Source organism: Eschscholzia californica, unplaced genomic scaffold, assembly GCF_041429995.1.
Source record: "Eschscholzia californica isolate CP2 unplaced genomic scaffold, dmEscCali1.0.p SCAF_2, whole genome shotgun sequence".
In the NCBI taxonomy this organism is placed as follows: Eukaryota; Viridiplantae; Streptophyta; class Magnoliopsida; order Ranunculales; family Papaveraceae; genus Eschscholzia; species Eschscholzia californica.
This window is the reverse complement of record NW_028238309.1, coordinates 56,758,857-56,770,647: the sequence shown is the minus strand read 5'-3', so window position 1 is coordinate 56,770,647 and position 11,791 is coordinate 56,758,857. Positions and strand designations below refer to the sequence as shown.

General features: G+C 36.7%; 2 protein-coding genes across 5 annotated transcripts; both read right to left on the bottom strand.

Annotated features, from left to right (window-relative positions):
• Positions 1-354: 354 nt before the first annotated feature.
• Positions 355-1,073, bottom strand: AGP26 (arabinogalactan protein 26). Its single transcript, XM_086661258.1, has one exon. The coding sequence runs from the start codon at positions 959-961 to the stop codon at positions 551-553; it is 411 nt and encodes a 136-aa protein (XP_086517384.1). The 5' UTR covers positions 962-1,073; the 3' UTR covers positions 355-550.
• Positions 1,074-2,321: 1,248 nt separating this feature from the next.
• On the bottom strand, positions 2,322-9,625 carry LOC147559357 (kinase family with ARM repeat domain-containing protein). Of its 4 annotated transcripts, none has more exons than XM_086661253.1 (11): positions 9,219-9,625; positions 8,998-9,112; positions 8,811-8,900; positions 8,222-8,274; positions 8,009-8,084; positions 7,352-7,413; positions 7,188-7,266; positions 7,016-7,075; positions 5,248-6,900; positions 4,128-4,997; positions 2,322-3,636 (listed from the first exon to the last, which is right to left on the bottom strand). In XM_086661253.1, exons 2-11 carry the CDS (start codon positions 9,043-9,045, stop codon positions 2,524-2,526), a joined length of 4,104 nt encoding a protein of 1,367 aa, XP_086517379.1. In that variant the 5' UTR covers positions 9,046-9,112; positions 9,219-9,625; the 3' UTR covers positions 2,322-2,523. The 4 variants fall into 4 exon arrangements, with proteins under 4 accessions (XP_086517379.1, XP_086517381.1, XP_086517382.1 ...); XM_086661255.1 differs by having other exon boundaries at positions 8,998-9,107; positions 9,219-9,559; XM_086661256.1 differs by having other exon boundaries at positions 8,998-9,129; positions 9,213-9,414.
• Between the last annotated feature and the right edge of the window lie 2,166 nt (positions 9,626-11,791).

Below are 11,791 nucleotides of genomic sequence, written 5' to 3'. Positions count from 1 at the left end.
GAGGGAGGGAGACAGAGAGAAAGAAGAAAAAAAGAAAGAGGGAAATAAAGAGAAATAACAGTAGTGGTAGAAGGTGGCAGTGGTCTAAGTTGATGGTGGTCTAAGGAGAATAAGATATGGAAAAAGAAAAAGGTTCAGTAGTCACCAACAATGACAACCCTTGCCGGCGTGAAAGACCAAGATGGGATAAGTCCCACAAATTTTGGATGCCTCCGAGACTTTATATAGTGCCCTAAAGTCGCGGCCTTTTAGAACTACATCTGAACTAAGCTGAGAGACGAAGTCTTTTTTTTTTGTTAACAAGGTTATATAAGAGTTCAACAAAAAGAAAACAAGGTTATATAAAGAACTATATTAAAAAATAAAAGATAATAACCTATATATCATAACAAGCACATGACATACAACTCATTTTTACCTAAACCACTGCAACAATTATATACTTGAAGATGTTCAATAATAAAAATCAAAAACACAAAATCTACAATAAAGAACAAATAAGAGTAATTGAAGCACCAATCCAGAGGCAACAAACTACTCTCTGTAATTCTCAATGTCCAAAAAGCAGCAAAACCCAAAAAACCATTAGACCCATAAGAAACCCAAATGAAGTTGGTGTTGTTATTGAAGAAGATGAAGACATGGGTGCAATAGACCCAGATGGTGAAACAGCTAACATAGGATTAGATGAATCCATTTCATCAGGATTTGGAGGACTTGGGTTTGAAGGAATAGTGGGAACTGAAGAAGACCCAGATGGTGAAAGATCAGAACCACCAGGAGAAGGAAGAAGAGGAGTTACATCAGGAGATAATGTTGGTGAAGGAGAAGAAATTGGTGGGTTTGGATCAGGTAGTAATGCTGGAGAAGCTGAAATAGTTGAGGTTTCTAAAGATAATGAAGGTGAGGTTATAATGAAAGTTATGGATAAAAATAGAATTAGAATTGAAAAGGCAGCCATAATTGATTCTACCCTCTCTCTCTCTCTTTCTCTCTCTTCCTATTTGGGGATCTGCAATAAATGTGACTAACTTTGAACCTTTTTAGAGAGAGAAAGAGAGTTGTAGAGAGTGTGAAAATGGTGGATTATATGATGAGGGAAGGGTTTTTAAGGTGTATAATGATGGAGAGGGCTAACAGGTGGATGATGATTATTGGATGAAGATGATATGGTAGAGCTGGAAATGTTGGGCTAAAGACAAGTTTAATATTTGTTTTATAGTATATCCTTTTTGTTAGCCTCCAACTTGCTTTTTAGTAGGGTCAAGACTCAAGGGTGTATAGAATCCTTAGTGTGACTTGAAGTACTATCAAAGATGAGATTTCAGAATCCTATTTACAATGGGAGTTTGTAATATCACCCAAATTTCAAACTCTTTGATTTCATTAATATATTGAATGTAACACTTAAGTCCCAAAGAAAACATATTAGGTTAGGTAATCTATGGGGAGTTCTAGACCCACCAGACCCCCCAAGGTAAGTGCGAAGATACTCTTTAGGCGTGTTATCGGCATGTCTATATATATACCATCTATCTATTACGTGTAATCCGTACTACCAAGAGTCTAGGTTTAAGAACTCAGAGAACTAATATATATATATATATATATATATATATATATATATATATATATATATATATATATATATAATTATTGCATGTGAAATACTGGCAAGATCTCTTCACTTTATCTTAGTTTATCTTCTTCAATGTGTTTGAAGCATAGGTTATATAACTGAGAATACGCATATGATAAACAATAGAAGACAAAGACAATGCTGAAAACGAAAGCTGCCACACCAGTCATGGTGAGGGAAGAATCTAAAGACAACACAAAATGGTGGGTATTTGGGAGAGTCAGTCCTTGCCATTTTCATTTTGCTTTATTAGGTTATCACTGAGAATTTTGTCAAATTTGTACCTAACTTGGAAATAGATTGTCAATTTTTTCTTAAAACGTCAAACAGATAAAGAAAGATACTAGTTTTCTATCCTTTTGGTATTCTAAAGTTTTACGTCATAGAGGTAGAACGGTCAGTTGACGATAAAAGTAACCTTATTATATCGTAACCTTCATATCGTTAGTTATATAGAACTATTACATGGTTTTATCACAACCCTGAAATCGTCTTGGTTATATCACAACATAATCCGATTTAAGAAACCATCTAGCTTTATCACAAAACTCAACCGGAGTTATCAGAGCTCAATGATGGGAGACTAGTAACCCTGACAAATGAGCTCTCTCTGTATATAGGGTATGCCCAATTAGTTAGATATGTCAATCAGTTTTTCAGCTAACTACGGTTGCAAAGCGGATTGGCAATCTTCCTTATAACATAACCTATTTTTAAAGTACAATCACAGTTCACAAATTGCTGCAAGAATTATAATAGATGCAAACTGAAATATATTTAAGGAAAGTAAATCAAACGGCTGACCTTCTTCACAGAACCAGGAACCATCATTGCTTTCCCTGCAATTTATATAGATTCTTTTCAGGTTCAAATGGGCTTGTATTTCAGATGTTTCGAGGAAGCCGTTGCAATTCTAAACCCACTACAAATGCAGCATCTGTAACACCAGGAATGCTTGAGGCTTTAAGATCGGAAATTATGGCTTCAATTTTTGTGATTTCCGATATTGACATAGATAATATCATTGCTTGTGATAAATACTGCCTACACGAATAACCAAGAGAATGTAGCATTCTCTGCAGCAGTAAGCTAGATACACCACGTCGCCAAGACTCCAAGACTCGACTAACCTTCGGAAGGTTTGTAAGAAAACCGATAGTAGATTCTCTTGGTGCTGATTTTAATGATAAAACCACACATTCGGATGCTAAATCTGAAACCCGGGTTTCATCAGAGCCGCTTAACTCTAGTAACACACTTACGTTGCTGCCAAAGTCGGTTATATCTTTGATGTAGTTTTGTTGATCAGTTACTCTCGCATCGAAAGAAGTATCACATAAGAGACCTGGTTCTTTAGAGAGAGAAATGCCTTTCTGGCTTCCTACGACACGCATAAGAAAAGCTCTGCAGAGAGCAATAGTTGGTTCGAGAAAATCTTCCATCTCCTTTGCGTTCACAAATTCGAGCAAGTTACCGATTCTTCTGACAACTCTTAGTTGTGAGAGTATCTTAGTTTCTAATTCAGGAGCAGATGCCAAAGCCAAACAAAGCTTAACATCGTTCACGTTTGCACTAGAGAGATCACCGAGAAGGAACTCGAAGCACTGGGAAACTGTTTTCAGGTGAAGAATATCTGAAATTTTAATATAATTGAACTCGATGAGCATCACTAGGAGCTTCTGTGCATACATTGGAATGGGATCTTCATCCTCGATCAAGGTGGGGTAAAGTGGTAGAAAATGAGTATTTGATATCAACTTCAGACCCTCTGATCTTTGCTCATCTTCAGACGGTTCATTCAAGAAAACAACCATCACATCAAACAAAAGCTTTAGGCATAAGAATCTGGCGTCTCCATCTTTATTGCCCTTGTACAGCACAGCAAGACTAGGCAGAATCTGACTGATAAAGACATCCTGGTTTTCGACAATACATGACATCTCGTCTGTTATAGACTCCAAAATCCGCAAAAGTGTGATCTGAAAGTCATCTCTTCCCTGAAATTCAAGTGAGCAAGCTATTTTAGGGTGAAAACAGAAAATAGCAAGATGACTTTGTTTAATTCATTTTAGCTCCAAACAAGCAAATCCACAGAAGCTTATGAATATTGTTCTCTACTTGAAGATATGACAAGCTATACAGTGGCTACAAAGATTGAATCAGGGGGACTTAAACTGCACCTAGGTTTAGTAGGTTAAACAGAATTATTCATTGTGGAATGTTATATGACCACTAAGGTGGTATTTTTCTATAAAACATTCAATCAAATTTTTGTGACTTTTACATATTTAACCGTCAGTTGCTGCACTTTTATCTCTCTTTTAACAAAATCAGATCTTAAATCAAGTCCTCTTACAAAACTCAGGTACTTTATAACTGAATGTACAACTGAGGTGGAAACTTGTGATTAAGTTTTAACTCAACCAGACTGATACACCAAACGCATGCTTAACATACAAAAATAATTCAGATTTGAGAGAAACCGTACCTGGAAAGGTAACTCCACAAGTTTGATAAGATTTGCCAGTTGCAGCAAGACTGTATCAGTCACCACCCTCTGCTTGAACGAAAAATTTCCAAGAATATGAAGAACGACAGGAAACAAATGAGTAATAGCTTTAGAAGTTGCCCTGCCAGTCAAAGAAGATATCTGCCCGGGCCGTTTTCCTCCCATCATTTGTTGAACTTCCCCAGTAATAGTCTTCAGCATTCCTGGCACAGTATTTGCAATAACCTCGACAAAAGCATTCATGCATTTTTGAACAAATTCGTCCTTCTCTTTTGCCAATCTATCCACTGCCAATAGTAGTTTCGAATTGCAGAAAAAATAAGGTAGCCATCTCTGGGCATTGGTACAAAGAAGTGCAATAAAGATAAGTGCTTTTCCACGAAGAACTTCAGTTCCCTGCTCAAGAAGCGAGATAAGACTTGGTACTAGTTGCTTCTCCTCCACAAGCGGTAAAAGTTGTCGGTTCATGTTTGTAAACATCTGGCTTCCAAGCATGGCCATGTTCAAAAGGTTTAAGCTGACTTGTTGTTCACGTGGGCTGCCTTTAACAAGAGCAGAAGCAGTGTCCTTGAAAGAGAGCTTTTCCAGTACTGTCTGGACATTAGGAGGATTAAAACGAACAAGACGTACCAGACATGATCCAGCAGTGAGCCTTGTACTCTCTTGTTTTCCGGAAGCCTTGAATATATAACAGAGATTGCTAATCACATCTTGGCTGGTAAAACGAGCAGCCCAATCTCCTCCTTGACTGCAAATATTTTCTATTGTTCTTAAGGCATAAAGTTGAGTCAAATCATCCTCTCCTCTCCGTAACACAGATGAAACCAATATAATCACTGGATTTGGAACCTGTATAAAAATAAGAGGAAGAAAACATACAAGTATTATCAATTTATCATGTCAAAAGGAAATTAAGGCTAGTGACAATTAGACTATAACATTCATTTGACCCGCTCCATTAGTCATATTCATGACCAAATTTCCGACCAAGTCATGGAAAAAGAAGTTCCAGAAGATTAACCATTTGAGAAACAATAATATATTTTGGAAGAATGCATATTTTAAATTGCTTTAATGATACTTCTAGATGAAAGGTTACCTGCCAACCAGATGAAGATCGACTGTCCTTTGATGGAGACTCTAGAGGATTACTTTCGCGATTCTGTTCGTTCTGAGTGGATATGTAGAAAAGCAATTCTCCTAAAGCAGCCATAGAATATCTTCTCACTTTATCTTGTTTATCTCGGAGACCATCTGTTAATGCTGACAAAATGCCAGAACTTGCTAATTCATCTTCAATGAAAGTCGAATGCCGAATCAATAACCCAATCACAGAAGCAAGTGGAACGCGTAACGCAGAAGCCTTCGATAGTCGCAGCATTTTGACAAGAACTGACATTATTGGCCCATTTGTTAGGATATTAGCTGCCTCTGCATTTCCACTTAGCATTTCAAGATATCTTATCACATTATGCTTCTCTGCAACAGGATTATTCCCATTCAAAGTGGATATAATACGATAGTTGAGTGAGTCAAGATGATCTTTAGACATCTTTACAAAATCAGATGTTGGCACCGCATCAAATGGAAGCGACGGCATAACATCTGAAGCTTTATCACTCTTTCTGCTGGGCATAACGGGTCTCACTGAAAGATCGGAGGCATGCCACAGTACTTCAGAGAGATTATTGGATGATTTTGAAGAATCTGAATAGGGGCCACCACCCAATCCTACTTTAAATGTCTTAGCTTTTCTTTGATGAGCAACACTAGGAGGTGTAGCAGGAACCTCCACATTTTCTGAGCATGACTCCTGTTCAAGTTCTTTTGAGTCATCAGAAACACGCATATGAATATCAGATGGAGTACCCGGTCGGCTTTCATTATGATCAGGTTCTCTTGTTCTCTCGTAGTCCTGAGTTTGACTTGACACTTTTTCTGCCGTGGTAAGAGTAGAATCAGATCCATCAGGTTCATCGTGCGTTTCTTCCTCAACATTTTCACTAAAATTGAGTTCCATATCATTGTTCTCAATTTTCACTTCAGCGTCATTTTCAGAGCCCTTGGTCAAGGGTCTTCTGTAATTATCTTTTTCATTCTCCTTCTGAAGATTAGTTTTTGCAATTCTTGAGAGCCTAAGAAGATTCACAGCCCTTGTAGCACTTGAAAAATCTTTCCTTTTCTCCACAGCCCTACCAGGAGCCTTTGTTTGAGTTTTCTTACCACTAGGCACATTTTTAGCAGGTGATTCAAGATTTCTTGCTCCTGAAATAGAATTCTCATCCTGTTTAAGACCCCCTCTCATATCTCTTTCACGGGATCTTGGGGGTGTCTTGTTTTGGACTGGCTTTTCACCATTACGTTCTGAAAGACATGGTTTTCCATATTGCTCAATCATGTCAAGGAAAGCAGGTTGTGGAGGAAGAGGAATTGGAGTGAACTTTGTTCTCCAAAATTCATGCAAACAAAGATCCGGCCACTGTATTCTTTCAGCTGGATCCTTTATCAGAAGACATTCAATCAAGCTCACGAAAGAACGGCTAGGATTGCCAGGGAGTGGTGGAAATGGTTCAGATAATATTGATTTTACAAGCTGAGTGAACTCATTTCCAACAAACGGAGGCCTACCCGCATAGCATTCATATAAGACACAACCAAGTGCCCAGAAATCAGAAGCGTAAGAATGAACTCCACCATCCTGAAACAGCTCAGGTGCCATATAACACGGTGTTCCACGCTTCGCTTGAGGTAGCTGAAAGGTGAGAAAAAAAAACATATACGAAAATCGTCATTTCAAGATTTAAGTACTGGTGCACAAAATACGAGGAGCAAAAGGGTACCAAATCAAAACAGCGAGTAGAACTAACCAGGGATGAAGGAGTTTTTGATATGTCAATCAACCTTCTACTCAATCCAAAATCACAGAGCTGTAGCAAATAATGACAGAAGAACTAAGTTACTTTGTGAGCAAAAATACCAAAATAACCTCACCAGGATATCTCCAATAATCAAATTAAATAAAAGATGGCAACTAAGTACCTTTGTGCGTCCGTTTTCATCAAGTAGTATGTTAGAGGGCTTTAAATCACAATAAATGATTCCCTTAGAATGTAAGAACCTGAAAACCATGTTGCTATAAGCCCCAGATATGAACTCTAAGAAAGAAAAAATATCATGACGTATCATTAAAAGTGATTTCTTACTGCAAAGCTTTAAGAAGATCACGGCCAAAGTCATGTATTGAATCTTCAGGAAGGCGGCTATCCTGCAAATCCAATGAGTAAAATCATGATTATTTTATGTGTCAACTGTCAACACACATGGACAAAATAAATTATATGATCGTATTTCTGATTATGAAGGATGATATCATTTATCTGATTATTGATGTCAGCATTCAAATATGTACTGGATTAAGCAAATGCAAGTAATTGAAAGATTTTCCCGATACATGAAGGATCCAATAGAAATATAGCTTTTATGGTCTCCATTTGGATCTAGATTTTATGTCATTTCTCCATTAATAGACATGTTGTTAGAGAACTGTTCAACTAGGATGCTTCAACAAGTTAATGAAAACAATACACTCCACATTTCAAGGACTCTACTGGGATGAAAATACAGTACTGAACCAGCTAGACATGAGAGTATCTCCAATGCAAAACTTAAAAGACACTCTAAAAGTATTATGCGTCAAATTTTAACATAAAAATCTGTAATTGGTTTGTTCCTGCATTATGGTTAAACTTCGCAAACACACACCATTAACCGATGATTCTTGCATCTCTAGTTGCAAAGGTAATTAACTGGAAACCATAACCACAATAAGCGTAAAATGAACTACAAAAACAAAAAGTTACCTGACGTAATAAAGTCATCAGGTCTCCACCAACACAGTATTCCAAGACCAACCACAAGTGTGCAGAAGTCTCATACCTAAGGAGTAAAGATGCATCAAATGCATATAAGCAATAATATTAATATATTTGAGAGTTTTCATCAAGAAATTGAATAATCTGGACCAACTAACCCACTATATGTAAAAAGAGAAAAATGTCGTAAAGATTGCTTACCATGAGTAGAATTTTAATACATTTGAGTGATCTAAAGAGTGAAGAATCCGCACCTGTATAAACAACAATTCTAACTCAACATACAAGGCAGAGAAAGTAAACTTCAAAAACAAGTCTTAACCACAAACTTATGGCATCTACTAGGTACACAATGTTTCTGAAAGATGATGAAGTAATAATGTTTAACGTCTAGACACTTAGGCAGCTAAGACATGTTATGGCAGCTGACTGCTAACTAAACCGAAGCAACACTTAAATACTCAGGCTTTTGTATCCTCATCCCTAAAACCCAAAAAAGAAATCGACAATTCTTTCGCTTTGGGTAGGTAAGAATCTCCTGCTTATGGAAACTAAAAAATGGATGAATTCAGTTTCTAGATTCATAAACAAGGATTGCATCCAATAGGGGGACGAAGTAATTACCAATTCAAAGTGGCATTTAAGTTATAGATTGAATCAAACAGCAGAGAAAATTCGACAGCGTAAGAACAAAAGACGCAGAAAAAGGCAATGGCAAACTCATCTATCTTCAAAACCTTAATAAATCATGATAGTACACAAAAACTCAAATTTGAAGAAAATGGCTTACTTCTTGAAGGACTTTGTTTTTATGTGATTTATCAACACTTTTGCAAGCAAAATACTCGATCGTCTTCTTCTTCCTTGCTTTATAAACAGTCTAAAACATTGAATAAATTAGTACTTGGAATGAACGAAAAGAGGGAAATTATCCAATTCAGAATCGAAACCCTAGACAAAGCAAGAAAGAAGCTTACGGAGTATTTCCCTCGCCCAATTGCTTCATAGATGTGGTACTGGTTCATTTTCAAATCTCGAGTCTTAGTAAGAGACAGACCGATCAAGGAATTTCAGTTGAGGTCGGACACTACTCTGGTGGACAAATTGAACTTGAAAACAAGATTCAAAAATAAATAGTGTTTGAATCAATCAAATACTTACAATTGAAAACAAGATTCAAAATTCTCCAAACCCTAACCTGTGAGGACTGCGGAAAACGTGAGACTGATTACCCTTGTTTTTCAAACAAACCCTGATTGAGAAACCAGAGTAGAGATCCAGTAATAGAAGATTTCAAAATAAAGATAAACTTGGATGAACAGATTAGAGCATTTTTAAAAGAGTGGAAGTGTATAAAGTGTGTTTGTGTAGAGAGAGAAGTATTTGGGGCTTTTGGTTGAGTAGGCGGGACAAATGGAGAAAATAAAAGTTCAAGTGTCGACCCGCACTTTCGGCCCGCTGCAGAGCGGTTTATGGGTGCCCGATAGGCGGCTTGAGCAGGGCCCACTCATGAGATCGGGCATTCACAGCCAGTGCACTGAGTAAGGGTTTTCCTCCATTTCATCACTTCTCTCTTCCATTTCATATCTCTCTCTCCACATCACCATCTTCTTCTCTCCATTTTTTTAAACTTTTTGTTGCAGAAGAATCGTGAATAAGAAGGGGTAAATGCATTCAGATTTTGATTTTGAGTTTGTTCAGGAATCTTGGACTTTCAGAGAAATATCAATTGTGATAATGTCATCGAAAAACGTATTAACAAGGATTCTCGATGTTTAAAAGGAAGGAGCAAAGGAACTCTGACGTTGGATGCTTACATATGTAGAAAGGTTGAAAGATTTATATAATAAGAAGCTAGGTGCTTATAGATATTCCGACGCCTATAAAATTTTTAGTTGTTGGGCTACCTGCAAATAGCCCACCCGCTTATAAAGCTAATTTGGAAGAGAAATCCTAACCGACAGTCTAAGTCCAAAATGAAAGGTCAACTTTCTCTGGATTTGTCTTTCAAATCCCGAGAAAACCCTAACTGTTGATTCAAGTCTTCCTTCCAGGTTGTCCAAGATTTTATGCGGTTATATCATTGTTTTAATTCTATTGTACAAATATATTTCGAAAAAACTATTTTTGTTTCGAGTAATGATAAAATATGCTACAAGGGCAACTCCAATGTGGGAGCCCCTGAATTTTGGGAGCCTCGGGGCTTTGCTCGATTCCAACGTTGAGCTCCCAGCAGGGGCTTCCAAATCAAAATAATATACGTGTGTGAAGTACGTGTGCGAAATTTTGATTTTAAATTTCGACTATAAATTATTAGATTTCGACTATGAATTAAAATGTGATATTATTCAAGAAAGATAATTTCAAAAAGATAAACACAAAAAAAACAAAAAAAAAATTAAAAATTAGAGAAAAATACTTAAAAATGAAGTATTTAAAATAATAAGAAGATTAAAAAAAATTAATTTAAAAAAAAATTTAAAAAATTAAAATAAAGTGGTTTTAGGGGATCCACCCCAAATATGGCCGTTGGAGCTCCCAACGGCCATATTTTGGGGGTTGGGAGCCCCGAGCCCGGGCTCCCATTTGGGAGCCCAGGAGCATGGGGCTCCCAGCCCCACCGAGAGCCCAGACCGAGGCTCCCGGGTTGGAGGGAAGGGGCTGGGGCTCCAAAATTTAAATTTTTGGGAGCCCCAGCCCCCTATACATTGGAGTTGTTCTAAATTAGAATCTACGACAGACACAAAAAATCAAGGATCTTGAGTAGTCAATAAATCATAAAAACTCAATAAATCCTAAAATGATCTTACTTATAGATCTTGAGTGGTCTAGTTTTGTGGTATTTTTCATCATTTCTATTTTGGTAACTAGCTCATATTTCTTCCTTCAACAAAAAAAAAAAAGAGGGGTTGGGCCATTGGTCCAAAAAGGGGGCCAAAATGAAAATCCCACCCAAAGTTGCCTAAAAATGTAAAGGAGGTCCAATGTGTCAGTTTTGGGGGTCAAAATTACGTAAAGGGCCCTTAGAAAATAAAGTATTTACCGTTCATGCCATCGAAAATTACAAAATTGCCATCGAAAATTCTCGGGAAACGATTTTTTTTCTGAAAAATAATCTGACAACCCGTCCATCAGAATGTGTACTGTTCAGAAAATTACGGAACAACCACCGAAAAATTCTCGGGAAACGCAATTTTTTTTGGTAAATTATTTTATTTACTGGAAAATTTTTTCTGTACTAGACATTTTTGCTGGGCAGGAATTTGAAATTTCGTAAAAAATTTTGGAAATTTGGGCGGGAATTTGAATTTTCGTTTGAAAATTTCAAAACTTCGAAAAAAAAAATTTTGGACCGGGAAATTATTTTATTTACTGGAAATTTTTTTCTGTACTAGACACTTTTGCTGGGCGGGAATTTAAAATTTTCAAAAAAATTTCAAAATTTGCCCGGGAATTTAAAATTTTCAAAAAAATTTTAAATTTTGGCCGGGAATTTGAAATTTCGTTTGAAAATTTCGAAAATTTTAAAATTTCGAAAATTTTAAAATTTCGAAAAAAGATTTCTTTTGAAAATTTCAAAAAAATTGAAAATTGGAATTTTTTGTGTACAAGAAATTATTTTATTTACCGGGAAGAGATGGTTTGCTGGGCGGGAATTTGAATTTTTCGTGTACTGGTAAATTATTTTATTTACCAGACATTTTTTTTTTTCAGGAAAACGTCAACATGTCCCGTCCAAGGGCAAGAGGGGAATAAAAAAAAAAACTGACA

Bases quoted from the DNA above. Each gene is read 5' to 3' on its own strand.
- AGP26 (XM_086661258.1), bottom strand. From the start codon at position 961: ATGGCTGCCTTTTCAATTCTAATTCTATTTTTATCCATAACTTTCATT.
- LOC147559357 (XM_086661253.1), bottom strand. From the start codon at position 9,045: ATGAACCAGTACCACATCTATGAAGCAATTGGGCGAGGGAAATACTCC. The intron at 7,267-7,351 runs GTAAGAAATCAC...CATGGTTTTCAG, and splicing joins GATCTTCTTAAAGCTTTGCA to GTTCTTACATTCTAAGGGAA. The intron at 6,901-7,015 runs GTTAGTTCTACT...CTCACCTTTCAG, and splicing joins CAAAAACTCCTTCATCCCTG to CTACCTCAAGCGAAGCGTGG.